The sequence below is a fragment of the Lactuca virosa genome, chromosome 7 (genome assembly GCF_052849685.1).
Source record: "Lactuca virosa cultivar CGN04683 chromosome 7, Lactuca_virosa_CGN04683_v6, whole genome shotgun sequence".
NCBI lineage: Eukaryota > Viridiplantae > Streptophyta > Magnoliopsida > Asterales > Asteraceae > Lactuca > Lactuca virosa.
In genome coordinates, this window is record NC_136432.1 from 71,767,480 (window position 1) to 71,784,435 (window position 16,956).

Here is a 16,956-nt window from a genome sequence, read left to right on the forward strand (position 1 = left end):
AAATTTACTTTTTACGTTACGCAGAGTCGTGCCCGTTTAGTCGCGAAACTTCAACGAGTCATAACTTCTTCGTTATAAGTCGAATTTCAGCGTTCCTTATATCTACGGAATCCTTGTTACATATACTATAACTTTTGTTAAGATTATTTTTCCTAAATAATCTTCTATCAAAAATTCATTTTTAACGCTTGTTATCTCTAAATTGACTAGCCCGAATCTGTGGGTGTTACAATGTTCATAAGTGGATCCGGTTCAAGATTTGGAGCTGGTGGCTAGGATATGTTAGGGTTGACTGACGATCAGATACGAGAGATGATTGCCACTGAGGTTTCACAAATATTGCAAGAAGGGTTTCATGGCATCGTGAATCGGATCACTAGTAGGCTAATTGCCAAGTTCGAGGATCGAACTACAGCCTTGCAAGCTGTGGGAGGGGTTACTTAGGTGACTACTAGGGAAGATCTTGATGTAGGAACGCGACCCGGAAAGAGAAAGATGGATCTTTCAGTGATGGACGAAGAGTTCGATGCTGCTAATCTGGGTGGTGGAAGTCAATGGGGCTTTGATATCTGCGGGAAGTGTGGTGGGACTCACATGTTTGCCTGTCACAAGTTCAAATGCTATAAGTATGGAGAGAAAGAGCATGTCGTTCGTGACTGCAAGAAGGATCATATGTGTTTCCACTGTCACCAGTTGGGTCATCTCAAACATGATTGTCCTGCATGGGTAGCGGATGGAGTGCAAGCCCAGATACCCACCGTCCGACAGGAGCTCAAGGTTGAATCGCAAGAAATCGTTGGTATGACATTTTGATCCTTGGTTTAATCTTGAATGGATAGACATCCGTATAGTTAGCTTGTTAGATTTATTGTGTTAGCATCTGAAGGTTTTAATGGGTCAGGGTCTCGGCCTTCGGGGTGCTTCGTAAATCATAAAGTAAGATGATTGTTCGTGAAAGGTTGGAAGTTGTAATGTTGGGAAAGCTTCTGACATCTCCATCTAGGGTTCAAGATTCCTTGCGATTGTTGGTTATTATTCCCGAACTGTCATATGCCATTTTGCATACCGAGAGTTGTGTTTAGAGAGTATCTGGATGAACCAGTTTTAGGTTTCGACGTGGAAGATGTCGGCCAATAGGGGAGCAAGCCATGAGGGGGAGGACCAAGCATTCTGCTTGAAGGGTCATCAACCAGATTGATTTTTATGGTTTCTGCACGATGGGCCGAAGGAAGTTGTAGTGTAAGTTCATTGGATTTATGGTGTCTGAGACTGTTGAGATCTTTTATGTTGGAGAGGATTGAGAGATTGATCTGAAGGTGGTGTAGGGTGAGTTGTTGTTAGTTTTCTGCTCGGGGTTGTGCACAGTCCATGCATTAGAAGCTTCTAGACAAGATCTCGTTGTAGCCGGTTGTCCCTTTTGGAACAACGAAATAAAGTTAAGAGGAGTGTGTGTTGCTCGAGTTGAATATCAATTGAATGTGGGGTTGGATCATCGAATCGATCGTTATCATTAATAGGAGGTAGAGCTACTGTTGAGTTATCAATCTACTTCATGGTGTAATGGATGCACATTTGCACGGGTGTTGGTTCAGTGGATGAGATTTTTCAAGAAGTTATCAAGCAATATCAGTTGATGGTGCTATGAGTGGATCAATCTTTCTTCAAATATAGAGCAACATGCATTTTTGGACCCATGAATAGGGTGTCATAGTAACATTGATCAGTTTCCTAGAAGGACTTCAGATCTACGCGAAATCCCTTTTCGGCGTGGTCGCACCGGTAGGGTTGGAAAGGAGTCAGTCTAACCTCGGTTTTGATGGCATTCAAAAAGTTTGATTCAATCAGTTGAGCAATGGTAGGACCGATTCGATTATTTAAACTGGAAAATTTCCTTGAGAAGGTTTTATGGTTGGGATGTTTATTGATATGGATGGTGATCAAGCTGGAAAGCTTAGGGTCTGGATTCTATGGATTGTGAATGTATAATAAAAGTCTTGAAGTTGTTAGGGAGGGGTTGATTCCAAGTGAGGGAGAACTGCTTGGAAAAAGCAGTAATAATTTTAATTGCGGATTAACTTGGAATTTGTATCTAAAGGGAAGAGAATAATTGGTTTTTGATCATAAACAGGGAATCGGAGATTAAGGATTTGGGTGATCTCGGTCGGGGATCCGACTCATATTGATCTTCGATTAGGTATTATTGTGGATGGTTGGAAAAAACCATGGACATGGCCCATGGCAGTTGTGGAAAGGCGGTGAGGAACCATGAGCTTCTCATCTCGATAGTTGGATGGTGTCATGATGTATCGTAAACCAGTGGCGGAATGATTTGTGGGAGAGATCCGGTAGTCAATATTTTGAGGCTCTTAGATCTCGGATCGTTAGTTTTCTTGGAATGTTTGGGTGTTAGTGCATTATGGGAGTCGGGAGACTCAGTAATTAACTAGTTTGGATAATGTGGGCAGTTAAAGGTTGTTGGGAGTAATAGTTGTGCATCAGAAGTCTCTTGCAGAGTGTTTGCATTATAAATCCTGTTTGCTTGCAGGTTGTTTATTAGGAGTTTGGTTACCAATGATGGGTATCGGTTATGGAATCTTGAGTCATGAAGTTCATCGTGAATGTCTCGAGTGATTTGTCAGGTGGAGGTACACCTGACCTGTTAAGGGAATTGGATGCAACGTGAAAATCTTAGGGTGGACCATCATTATACTCGTGGGAGCAGTAGGTTGGTGATGACTTGTCAGGGAGTCAAGTGTGTATTTAAGATTTTAGGTGCAATTTTCGGATTTAGGATTGGGCGAAATTCGAAATTTATATGTTTTGAGTATACTTTCCGCATGTTTTGGTTGTGTTCCTAGTTAGGAACTAGGGGTAGGTACGACGAATGGATGAACATTAGTCTTAGAGGATGGTTTCTGAAGTTTAGAAATTATGGGTTCCCGGTTCTGGGAAGTATATTGATGAAGTTGGTTTGTTGTTGTAGTTTTGAGAGTTCTCAGTTGCGTGGTTCTCACGAGAAGTTGGGTCTTACAGCTAGGGAAAGAAAGTTATTCATTGCGAATGAGTATTCTCAAACCATTGGGTTGTTTGTGTGGCAGTTGTGGGTTTCCGAGTGGTCTCTCGAGATTTCTTTATAAGATGCCTAGGTTTGAAGTGGTTAAAGGGGGTTGTGGAATATATATTAACATTTTTCGTGTTCCACTACAACGATTATTTAGTTGAGACTCGTGTTGGGAGTCACCTTTGTTTTCAAGTGGAGGGTTCAACAATAGTGAATAGTCAGAAATTTTGTTTTCTAGTGGTATCAACAAGAATTCAGGGCTGGAAGGGTTCCGTATGGTTCGGGTTGCTAAGTGAAGTCATATTGATTGTGTTCCGGGATGGTTTTGCTTCTTTGGGAGTCGGACAAGGTATTGTATTTCCGTATTTCGAGCAGGGTAGTGATGGTTATTTTTCATTGGTCAAAGTTAGTGGGTCAAGGATTCATGATTAGCCAGGGTATGTGAGTCTCACTTCGGTGACATGCTTTAGGAAGAGAGGCAAGTTGGGGCCCCAGAATCTTGGGTCGTTTCAAGTGATTGCTAAGGTTGGTCGGGTAGCCTATCGATTAGATTTGCCTGAAGAGCTCAATCAGATTCACATCACCTTTCACGCGTCTCAGCTACGGTGGGCCTGTTGAATGATTGCTAAGTTTGGCCGAGTACGATGAGCTTTTTCAATCATAATCTTGGACCGTTTCGAGTGATTGCTAAGGTTGGCCGAGTACGTTGGGTGTACTTCTGAGTACGCAATGCGTACTCCATTGAAGCCCCATTTTTGTTGAATGAGTACGCCATGCATACATGCTGAATACGCAACGCGTACTCTGTCTCGAGTTGACTTTTGACTTTCGACCAAGTTGAACTAGGGGTATTTTGGGTATTTTGAGTTGTGAATTGAGTCTAGGTCACTGTTTTCTATATAGGTGACGCGTAGAGTTGACAGTTGGAGCAGAGTTCTATTCTGCTATCTTTTCAGACTGTGAGGTGAGTTTTCATCACTGTACTTGTGGGTCGAAGACACCAATGCCGACCCAGTAGATTGTGTATTCTGGTTTGGAATGTTGCTATACTGTAGTGAACTGTTAAGACCTGCATGATTATCTGGTTGTCATTATGTGTTTATTTGTTTTACATGTTGACATAGTGTGGTTTGGTTGAGACTGTATTGCTTCGTGCTGCCAGTCAACAAACCCGGGCAATCCAATCGAAACGTTGTGACCGGTGGCAATCCAACCTTGTGGTTGTAGGCCAGAAGGGGCAATCCAACCGTGAGGTTGTGGGCCAGGGCAATCCAACCAGAAGGTTGTGTGCCAGGGGTAATCCAATCGGGAGGTTATGGACCCAATATGTATTATGTGTATATGTTCTATTGTATGGTATTTGGGGAAAACTTACTAAGCTTTGACTTACAATTTAAGTTTATTGTTTCAGGTACTTTAGATGATCGGGGAAAAACAAAGACGTGATCGTACACTTCCTTCTGATTTGATGATATTTGATTTTGGGATACTCCGATTCATGATATTTACTCGTGGGAACTATGTTTTGTAAACTATTATGATTTTTGTTGGATTTTGAAAATGAAAAATTTACCTTGATTTTGGGATGTTACATAGAGCATGTACACATATTAAAAGTAAGTAAGAAGTATATGCAAGATACATGTAGCAGAGCATATATTGTAACGTACTGAATTTCAACTCAAAATTTTTCATTTTTATTTATTAAATATTCAATTACATCAGAGTATAATGTGGAAAACATTATTGAGAATGTGCATGAGTACATTCGAACCTTGCCCTTATCACGAACCAAATGAAGTGCCTGAAAAACATTTATAACAACTGGGTAAGCGCTAGGATTAGTGAGTTCCCCCAATACACCATATACCACAATACACATACATGCATACAAATAATATATGTATTTTAGACTTATGGCCTACACGCCATTTTGTCTTCAACACGAATTTACGTGTACTTACGACCTACATGTTATTTCGTTAACACGTATCAATGTGTACTTACGGCCTACATGCCATTTCGTTAACAGATGGGCCTATAGACTCCCGACCTCTTTGTCGTTTCGCCATCATCCCCTAACTAATTTATAATAACTTATAAGCATAACAACAATCTCACACATAGATACTACATATTCGGTTCTACCGACACATATAAAACTATACTATAGGCTCTACACTGCTAGTTCCTATATCCTAACACACACATATATATACTGGAATACATAATATAATGAGATGAACTCACCTGGACAACCACTTAGACGATTGACAGGATCTAGGCGATCCGATTGGTGATCCAACAGACGAGTAACACGCTTAACGAGTATTAACCTATAATACTATAACTTATTAATTTCTACGACGATCTGGTAACGTAGGCTAGACCTATCACTAATCCTAATGAATACCGATAGATATATTAAGTGAGCATCAGCCAGGCAGGGCAGTTGGGAGGCAGGATCATTTCGGCATATAGCTTCTCTGAAATCCAACAACCAAGCCAACATGACCATTCTAGACACCTCTCCCGTAAGTAGATTAATCAGTATTATAACATGGAATTACTGATAAATCTTAATTATAAGTTCATCATAACGATTATGACTATAATTATAAATTACACGGAGGTAGAGTAAGCGTAGCTCACTTACAAAGTACTTTTGATGAGAACTGGGATCTAAGCGGGCATAATACTAACTCGGGATCTCCTAATCGAATGTTACTACTCATATGAGTACTCAGGGGTGTCATAGGACTTCTTCGCAGGCCAGAAACGAAGGAAAAATAGGCTAGTATCAAATTTTTATCGAGAGAGAACGATTGGAAATGTGTGAGGGAGAGAATGAGGGTTGCTGCCCTTTTATAGGCCATTTTTGGGGTACGCAGCGTGCATAAGGGGTGCACGTCGCGTATTTTAAGGCTACGTCTTCCTAGCCACTTTGTGTCACGTGTCGGCTTCTCTGTGGTCCGCGTTTTCACGTTCTAGAAGCGTGCGTCGCGCACCGGGCGTGCACTGCGCGGGACGCAAATCACAGATTTTGTAAATTCCATAACTTCTTCATACGAACTCCGTTCTTGACGTTTTTTTTCAAGCGTAGCAATCAACATATACTACAACTTTCCTTTAGGCTCCATCGGCTAATTTTGACTTTATTTTTAGCCCTTATTTTTATATGATTTAATGATTTTGCTAAAATCATAACTCTCTCGTACGGACTCCGTTTTTGACATTCCTTTTCTCAAAATTCCTATCTTAAAGACTACCACGATTGTCCTTTTAGTGACTTTACCCAAAAGTCAACCATTCTCTTCGTAGATTTTTACGTCAGACATTCCTTGTGCGCGACGGAGTTTTATATCTTATAAAAATCATATATAATTCATACGGAGTCAGATTTCTACGAAATTTATATTTTTGGGATCGGGACGATGTGTACTTTATATATGTGTGTGTATGTATATATATATATATATATATATATATATATATATATATATATATATATATGTTTTGGCGCACTCATTTTTACGATTTACGAACGATTCAGTTTATTGAATTTTATTCGAATGTGAAAATGAGATGTTACATATATGTATACAAATAAAATGTGGGTTTAGATTATAAGGATATTTGCTAAATACCTAAGAGATAAAAGAAAGAGATAGAAGATAATTATATATAATACAATCATAAGAGTATGTAAGTATGTCTAGCTATTATTAGTATTGTAGAATGTTTTATGGTACTAGACATAGATATAGATTAAGTACTTAATGTATTAAGTACTAAATGAGTAATAGTAGATCTCTTAAAAGAGACAAATTGTCAAAGGGACAAACATTATGTGATAAGTCACGTAACAAAGATAGAGATATAGAGAAAGAAGATTCCTATGAGATAGAGATATTTCGTTGTTGGTAATTAATTAATAAGCTTTAGTGTATGTACCATGGTTTGTTGATCAAGAAAAAAATTGCACATAAGTTTGGTAATCCATAATCTCCAACCAAGACAATATATACACACAAATCATGAAGTCGGATCACCACAAGTTCGGGAGTTAGAAGATGTTTTCCATTAAAATCCTTAGAATAATTTATGGGTCATGTGAACGACTTTTCGTCGTGTAACAATATTTGATACGTTTAATACTATTAATTTACCATTTTTGTGAAAGGATTAAACCAATTAGGTTTTTATGGTATGTTCATAGTTCAAAGTACGTCATCATTAAAATATTTATAATATTTGAATAAAATAAGGTGATTATTATGGTGGGACCAACTAGAGAACAGAAGCGACAATAATAAGAAAAGAAAATTTCCAAATGAGCAGGGGAGGATGGTTGTTCGATGGCATAGGTGTCTGTCTTTATTATTCCATTGAGCATTAAAAATTAGCAGGAAATATTTAAAGCTATTTCTGGGAGGAAGAAGTATAGAGATAGATATATTAGATAGATACATCAAACCTAGATGACAGGGAAAGAGAGAGAAGATTTCTAGAGGGTTTCAAGGGAGGAGACATGCCCAATTTCCCCCAACAACTCTGTTTCTTGCTTCCTTCTTCAAGATCTCAAAGGTTCAATTTTTCTTCATTCTCTCTCTTACTTCTTTCATCTTACAACACTTCTCTTATCTGGGTTTCTTTCTTTTTTCTTTTGTTTGACTTTTACTATATCGGGTTTTCCTTTTTTGCTAATTTTATCTTATATTTTATACTTTTTGTTCAATCTTGATGTGGGTATATCTTTATTTATGATTCTTGAATGAAATCAATGCATACTGTGTTGAGTTTGAGTCAGTTGCTTTATATTCTTTTTCTGTAATATTTTTCAGCTGTTCTTCCTCCTTCTCGGGGTCCCCCCAACCCTTTCTAGTTACGAGAATCATCAGTGACCTTCGATTTTCTGATAAAGATTTGGGCTTTGATCTTTTTGGGGGTTTTAAAAATTGTTTTCGTCCCTCGAAATTGATTTTGATCTTATCTCGATAGGGCTGTGAACTGTATGCATGTTCATGGCGGGTCTTTTTATGATATTGGATTGAATTTTTTTCATGATCAATAATGTTTTGGTTGCTTTATTTGATTAGATTCATTCAAACAAACTACAATGTGTAAATCAAAGAAAAGCATTAGTCAATTTAATGCTTAATTACATATGTAACTTGCATAACATGATGATACTGAGATGAGCAGCAAATACCTCAAATTGTTTACAAAAATTATAGCTTGAAGATGGTTCCTGCACCCCACCTACCTGTAGACCCGAATGAGTTGACTCAGCAATCTTACAATCAAGATTCATCCACGTGTCTTTCATCTGATCAATCTCAAAAGGATGATGATGTTGCTACACATGGAGTTCATTCTCAAGATCAATGCATCTCATCATCTGGTTCAGGTAGTTGATTGCTATAACTTTTTTTTTTTTTTTTTTTTTTTTTTTTTTTTTTTGGATATATTGACTTTTTCAACCATCATACCATTATTCTTATTGAACTATAGTTTGCAATAACAAGCCATGTTAGAGAACTTGTGAAAATGTAAATGCTAAATAAACAACCTTTTTACATTTTTGTAACAATGTTGGTTAGTTTGCAAATTGCAACAAAGCTAATATGATGATGATGATGATGATACAAAAAAAAAAACAATAACACAAGGTTTATGTTCAATCTTTTATTGGCTTTGGCTTTTAGAATCAAACTTGTAATGGGTACATGAATACTAAGGGCGTGTTTGTTTCATGGATTCTGGTGGAATATTCTGAAGGAATTGGAATGAAACATTCCTGCAATGATGTGTTTGGTTGTTGAAATCGATGGAATTGGATTCCCGTTGAAATCCATGTTTAAAGGAATCTAAATTACATTCTCCCTATTCTATCAAAAAGACAAATATATCCTTCTATACAATGATATTAAACGCAAATGGACATATAAGCATCACCAAAATCAACAACCAAAAATCCAAAAATTAAAAATAGTAATCATTTTTTCCTCAACTTAAAGACCATAACTTGATCATTCAAAAAATTAAATTTAAAATTTGTAAATCTTGGGGTGGGTTTTATTCATTAATTTTGAATACAATTGTGGAACACAATTGATTTTTATTAAAAAGGTTAAAAAGATGTAACTAATAAATAAAAGATTTTAGTAGACAAAAATCTATCATTTTTATTAAATACACAAGTACAAAAAAGCAATAAGGAATATTTTGGTGTTTTTACATAAATATTTATAATAGTTGAACATATTTTCCAAACCAAACATAAAACAATAAAAAATTCCGTTATTTCTCATGTCAACCAAATGCATGACAAATTCTAATTCCTTCATATTCCAATTCTTTCGATTGATTCCATTCCTTTCAAAAACATTCTGCGAACCAAACACCCCTTAAGACTTTGTGATTCTAAAGATTAAAGAAACAAGGGTGTGTTCATATATAATCATATTCATATGAGTGTAATATAAAAGCCTAAAACTAAGGTCCCATAAATTGTCAAAAGTTAGGACTTAATATGAAAACCTAGTTTTCATTACTTTCTCTTTCAAGTTGTTACATTTTCACTAAGTCGAAAAGAAACACTTATACATAGCGAATAAGTTGTTTCTTTTTTAGTTAATGGGCTTGATGAGTTAAAGCACTTAATGTGGACTATCATACATGGTTGTTTCTTTTTGACTTAATAAGTTAATATCGACAAAATGACTTTATGGGTTAAGCTTAAAAACCTGCCTTTATGTATTAAAACACTTACTCTTTACCTAATTGCCATACTTCTTTTTTCCTCCTAACTCCTCTCACATTAAAAATTGATAAGTATTGTGAAGTTTTTTTGTTGGAATGCAAGGGTAAAATAGTTATTTAGTCTCATTCATACGGCTTATTTTAGTCTAGAAAAGAAACAAACCTTATGTATACAACACTTTATCCAGACAAACATCATTACCAATTCAGCCACTATATCCATACATGCGTTAAGTAGAAAAGAAACAACACATTAGTAAAAGAACAAAAACGATCTTAGTAGTTAATAACACATTAAAATATGTAAAAGCAACCTACTTAAGCAAAACCTATATGATGTTCTACTTCTACTTACTTAAGCAAAACCTATATGATGTTCTACTTCCATTCTTAATACCCGAATTCATAATTTCACTAGTCATCACCCAAATACCAAAATTACCCCTCCCTTATCGCCAAAGTAAATAAAGTTCAATTGATTTTCTTAGTTTTTTTCACTTTTAGAGAATGTGTTTATATGATTAGTTACTCTCTTTTTTCATGATATCTTCAAGATGAAACTCAAATGAAGCCATTTTTATTTATGGGCAATCCAAGTTTTGGCATGACAGGTGGTCTTCAAGCTGAAAAGACAACACCAATAGTATGTCACATGACATCTCATTCTTTTTTAATCCGTTTTATTCACATATTCTACTAACTTTTTTGCTTTCAAAATCAGGTTGAAAATGTTTATGCTGATAATTACTTCAATGGACTCTATACCCCCTATGGATCACAACCTATTGTAAGTCCTCTTTACCACATTAACAACTTATGTAATCAAGATTCATGAATATACTCCCTATGATGAAATTATTATCAATATTTTGACCAGATTCAACCTCATATCATACAAATAGCTCCTACCCGAGTTCCACTCCCCTTAGATCTATCAGAAGATGGCCCTATTTATGTCAATGCAAAACAATATCATGGTATTCTCAGAAGGAGACAGATTCGAGCCAAACTTGAAGCTCAAAACAAACTTGTCAAAAACCGAAGGGTACCCACAATCTTTCTTGATCTTAACATTAAGAAAGTAGATATCTTTAGTGATCTTTGTGTGTGAAATGACTTTTGCAGCCTTACCTTCATGAATCTAGACATAAACATGCTTTGAATAGGGTTAGAGGTTCAGGTGGGAGGTTTCTTCCCACCAAAAAACCTCAACAACAATCAAAACCTGCAAGATTCTTGACCTCTCATTGCCCTTCAAGTTATCAAGAAGCTAATCAATCTGGAATGGAACATGAACATTATCATGGGTATAGTGGCATTTCATGGGGAATAAGGGGAAATGAGGGGTTTTTAAGCACTTCGGGTGGACAAACATGATTGGTTTGGTGGTTTTATAGATTGGCTGGTGAGATAATACACCGGTTGGGCAACTCATCCTTGGCTTTGTTACTAAGTTTTTGATGTTCATTTTGTGTTCATCGAGCTTAGTTTATTGTATTTGTTTTGGAAAAGATTGTAGCTTACTTAAATGGTGTTTGGAAATTTGAATTTCATAAATTGAAGGGTTGGTTTATGATTATGGAAATTGGAATTTGTTATGAAATTGGTTGGGATTGTATAATTGCAGAAAATGTCAAGTGTTTGAGTTTAATATATTCTAAATATTTACTTTTGGATTACATAAATTTCTTTAAATAGTTATCAAAATAACTATAGAATAAGAAAATGCAAGTGATATTCTAAAATAAAGTATATAACTAAATTGAAGAATACTTCTTTTGTTTGAAAACAAGATAACATTTTTTATTGTATTGAAAGTTTTGACTCTATGGGTAAGTTTTTAATAGAAAATTCCTTTAAGGATGATAGATAGTCATTGGTTGACTTTGGGAAATATCTATGTGACCCACTTACTTATAAAAAAGCTTTTATGTATTCCGTTCAATTATAAAAATATGGAAAGATATAGATCGATTATGTAATAGAGTTTATTTATGTCAAAATTTAGCCAACAAAAAACATATAATTCATATTTATTTGATGACCAAATCACAGATGTCTATAGGTCAACTATCTAATTTAAATATTCATTAGTCAACTTACTAAAACCAAACTATGAATTAAAAAAAAATGAAAGAAGAATGACAAAGAGGGAGGCTAGGTTTGTAAGTTTTGGAAAAGCCTCTGAATTTATTTTAGTTTTGGCATAATGATCTTAAAGATTAAACTTAATACAAAGAGTTTTGATCAAATGAACTTTTTTAAAGAGTAAGTAGCATTTGAAATAGTTTTGAAAAAGAAAAGTATTGGTTGAGGAATAAATAAACTTTTTTCAAAGGAGTAAGCTAAAGTTTTGAAAAATAAGTAATTTTGAATAAATGAACTTTTTGTAAGAGTATGTATTAATTATATGTGATTTTGAAAGATAAAAGTATGATATAAGCTCATGCTAAAGGTTTTAAATTTGTTAATGCTTCGATATGATAAATTGTTTATACTATGCAAGTTATTATTTTTTTCTAGATAGAGCATGACATATGTATGTGATTGAGCCTCCAAAATAAAAGTGGTGATCATGCGTACATTGAATGTGATTGCATAATATAAAGTACTTTCCGAACAATTGCGATATCCCAAGAACGTGATATGGGACGACTCTACCGGGACTATATATCCATTCGCGAGGTAGAAGTCGATGGATACTTTAATGGCTTGATTTATTCTTATTATTTTGGTAAGGTTGATAGGTTGTCAATTTTATGATTTTGCCTAAGGTTTAGATCTATACATAACTAAAGGACCGTATGCAAATACAAAGGCATGATACGAGAAGGCCCATAAGGTTTATTTCGTTTAAATGTCATGTATCTCAGGTTCAGGTTTGAAGAATTAAAAGATTGTGGATTATAGAAATGAGCCTTTGAAAGATAAAAGTTAGACTTAGTTCTTTGTCATGTATATTTTCTACTTTGCTATGGTTTTATTTATTATCAGATGTAACACCTAGTGTCGGTTTGTATTTTCTGAAGCAAACATAAATGTTTTTTTACGTCATTTTGATAAATATGATTTTATGTCATAGATGTTTTAAAAACCATAGTAATTAACTGTTTGAAAATGTCGGGTGTTACAATTATGTTTATTAAGGTGTTTGGGATTGTATTTTATATAAATAAAGTTGATTGTATTGGTGCATAGTGATTTAAAATATTATAAGATTATATGAATACAATTTTATTAAAAAGGCTAGTGGCTTATATATATATATATATATATATATATATATATATATATATATATATATATATATATATATATATATATATATATATATTGGGGTGGGCGGGGGTGGGGAGGGGGAGGAATTGAGTTATCAAGGTAATTATCTTTTTATTTTGTTAACATTTGGGTAACTTCGTTTTTTTGTACACATTTAGGTAACGAGCTTTTTGAAAGTGTTCACATATGACCATTATGATCGGTTGTAGCAAGTTGCAGCCGGTCATAATGGTCATATGTGAAGCTTCCAACAAGTTCGTTACCTAGATGGTACAAAAAAATGAAGTTATCCAAATGTGAACAAAATGAAAAAGTAATTACCATAAGTCAATTTCCGTTTTTATTAAGGCGATCAATCATAATATTTGCAATATTAATAACTTCAGTTAAATTTTCTTTAAACAATCACCTTTTATGAGCACTTAAATTGACCACGGCATGTTGAGAACTGTTTTGGTAGCATAATTATCAAATAGCTCTATATATACGAGACAAGAGCAATACTATCGATGTAAATAAAATGTACTTTTATTTTTTGTATTTTAAATTCCTGTAATACATTGAGCAAACTCCATTAAAGATTGTGTTCTGTTTCATGTATTGGTCTTCATCTAGTGTCTAGTAAATTTTATTTTTTATATTTAATATTTTAAACAATAAAATTCCATAAAATGACGATGTTTTTTTCCTTGTCAATTATGGAGTGTTTTTTTTTACCAAAGTAGTGTATTTTAAAAATATATTTATCAAGATGGTGTGATTTTAAAAATATTTACCATTTAGGTTAAATTTTATACCAAATCAAAATTAGAACGTAAAAAAAAATGAATTTTCAGGGTAATTACATTTTCGTTTTGTTCACATTTGGATAATCTTTTTTTGTACATATCTAGGTAACAAACTTGTTGGAAGTGTCCATATATGACCATTAGACCGGAGAGTGTGGATGGAAAACTCCCCTCACTTTTTGTGGGCCACAACACTCTTTCCCTCACTTTCATTTCCCTCACCTAAACCCAAGGAATGTGTGGAAAACTATCCTCACTATTCGTTTTTTTATTTTTTTTTAAATAAAATTAATTCATTTTTATGATTTATAATTTTTAAATTAATAATAAACAAAAATTTTAATTAAAAAGAAAATGCATTTCATTAATTAAAATAAAAATTACAATAAACCTAAGATTTAAAAAAGTAGAATATTAAAAAAATCACAAACAAAAAATCAAACAAACCAACAACAACCTATGGAAAATATTTTTTCATAATTTTTTCCCTCTTCCTCATCATGAGCTCGAGAGCCGGTCCCGAGAGATGGTCGGTGGTTTCCATCAAGAACTTTATATCCTTCATTTCATGTCTCTCCGCGCGCTCCTTCTTCCTTGCTTCTTCTTTTTCTTTGTCGAACGTCAAACGTTCAGCGAAATTAAGATTATATCGATCAAACGACGCTGTTATTTTTCGCATTTCATCAAGGTCCATGCTGAAATCCGATGCACCCGAAGAAGTCCCTTTTCCTTCCTCTTTGCTTTGTCCCTACCCATCGGTCGGACAATTTCTTCTAGCTCGAGTTTGTCCTCCTGATTTAAATCTAGACCAACCCGAGCATCGGAGGAAGTTGTGTAACCATTAGAGCTCGTTTTCATTCGTTTTGATTGTTGTACTCCAAAAATAAAATCTTGGTCATATTTTTTCCACCTAGGACATTTAATCAATAATTTCCAACAATCGTGCCACTTGAATGGTTTTCTGACTTCCTCAAGGTAAAATTTCAAAGCTTCTTGAAGTATTTCTTCGTCGCCTTGACCGCTTTTTCGTTGGATTTTTAGGTTGTTGTACAACCCATTTATTTTTTAAACCCCCTTTGCTATTTCTCGAAACTTCGAATTCATTTGGTGTTTCGTACGGTAGTTGCCATATTTTCCTAGCTCCTCCCGAAACCCTTCTAAAATGCGAAACCAAAAATGATCTCCCGGTTGTGCATTTCCCGTCTTCGAATGCTCAGAAATGTCAACCCAAGCTTTTACCAAAACTAACTCTTCTTGTGGAAGCGATGCTATCGGCTTTTGTCTTCCCGGTTGTGCGACACCCTCGTGCGCTTGTTGTTTTCCTTTGCGTCGTTGTGGGGTGGTGTGGGTTGAGTTTCGGGAACCATCTCTTCTTCTTCCGAGTCATCCAACTCATCGACAAGTTGGAATTATTGTTGGGTTTGGGTTTGAGTTTGGGGTTGGGTTTGGGTTTGGGTTTGAGGTTGATTTGGCGAATGTTGATTAGGAAAAACAACAAAGTTTGAAAACATTTGCGGAGTAACATTTGGAACTTGGACCGGGTAATATTATCTAACATTTTGGTATTAAAATTGTAGTGGAGATTGAATGAGAGCATCGATTTGGGGACGATAAACTCCTTGTGATGATGAACCGATAACAAAAATGTTTCGAGTAGGGGTGCTTAAACTTGAAACATGAGTTTTTTTCCTTCTATCGGAGGTTGGGGTTTGATTGTCGGGATTCGTTTTTTTTTTTGAAGAAAATAGAGGTTGAGGTTTGATTGAAGGTTTGATTGAATGTAAATGAGTATGAGTATTTATAGAGGTTGTAGAGGGTAAAAAAATTACATTTTAAACCATATAGCCGTTGGAAAAAAAATCACATTTTACCGTTTTTAACGGTTATTTTCAATAATAATAATAATAATAATAATAATAATAATAAAGAAAAAATTTCTATCCAATCCCCATCGGAGCGAGAACGTGGCAACCCCACCCCCACCTCCCCCACGCAGCCGTTCTCGCACTGCCGGTGCGGTGTTGATCGGAGCGGGAAAGGCCCCGCCCCTCTTCCCGCTTCCCGCACCCGACTCCGTCCAACCTTATGACCAGATATAACTTGCTACAACTCGTCATAATGGTTATATTTGAACACTGCAACAAGTTTGTTATCTAGATGTGTAAAAAAACGAAGTTACCCAGATGTGAACAAAACAAAAAGGTAATTACCCTGATAAATCAATTTCCAACAAGTTTGTTACCTAGATGTGTAAAAAAACGAAGTTACCCAGATATGAACAAAACAAAAAGGTAATTACCCTGATAAATTAATTTCCCATATTTTGAGGGTATCCTTATTAATGAAACCACTAAATTCGAAGCTCGGGATCGTATCATGAAGACAAGCCAAAACATAATGTGACATCCCCATTTTCACGGCCAGAAAAGACCGATTTTGTTTATGCTTTGTTTAAAAATCAGAGTAACATTTTAAATAAAAGTGTTGCGGAATTTGTTCCCAAAATAAAATATGATAAAGATTTATCAAAGCATTTCCGTAGAAATGTATTTCATTAAAAACCTCGGGATGTCATGTTCGATACAGATCAAAAGCATAAACAGTACAATATAAGCCTTACTACATTTATTCATATCTACAGGCCTATATCCGTAATCTCTCATCCCAAACATCATATCTATGCTCGTGCACCACTACCTGTAATACAAGAAACTGAGTGGGTCAGGCTTGGGAGCCTGGTGATCACATAGGGTTTTCAACCCACAATAAATAAGTTTATTAATTTCATCAACCAACAATAACCCGATTACCCGTTCCCGTTATCCTCACTTTACGTCCCTAAACACCTATCATAAGGGACCTAGCCTAAGGATCATCATCAGGATGGACACTACTGCTAAGGGGGTTCCTCAGCAATAAATGTCCTAAAGGCAACCATGAGGGGGATGGAGTACACCGGTGAACACATCGTTCACAAACACCTACAGGTTGCGAGCCTGCTAGCGTTCCACTGGACTGTCTAGAAGAGTCCGTGGTTGTCATCCATACTTCGCTAGATGACAG

General features: G+C 35.3%; 1 protein-coding gene across 1 annotated transcript; it reads left to right on the forward strand.

The window, feature by feature from the left end:
- Positions 1-7,408: 7,408 nt before the first annotated feature.
- LOC145125924 (nuclear transcription factor Y subunit A-3-like) lies at positions 7,409-11,457 on the forward strand. The gene is made up of 6 exons (XM_079061331.1): positions 7,409-7,648; positions 8,299-8,471; positions 10,381-10,469; positions 10,548-10,613; positions 10,704-10,871; positions 10,952-11,457. The coding sequence occupies exons 1-6, from the start codon at positions 7,593-7,595 to the stop codon at positions 11,201-11,203; spliced, it is 804 nt and encodes a 267-aa protein (XP_078917457.1). The 5' UTR covers positions 7,409-7,592; the 3' UTR covers positions 11,204-11,457.
- Positions 11,458-16,956: the final 5,499 nt, after the last annotated feature.

Excerpts from the sequence above, each read along its gene's own strand:
- LOC145125924 (XM_079061331.1), top strand. The coding sequence starts at position 7,593 with ATGCCCAATTTCCCCCAACAACTCTGTTTCTTGCTTCCTTCTTCAAGA. Across the intron at positions 7,649-8,298 it reads CCTTCTTCAAGATCTCAAAG|CTTGAAGATGGTTCCTGCAC; the intron begins GTTCAATTTTTC and ends CAAAAATTATAG. Across the intron at positions 8,472-10,380 it reads CATCTCATCATCTGGTTCAG|ATGAAACTCAAATGAAGCCA; the intron begins GTAGTTGATTGC and ends GATATCTTCAAG.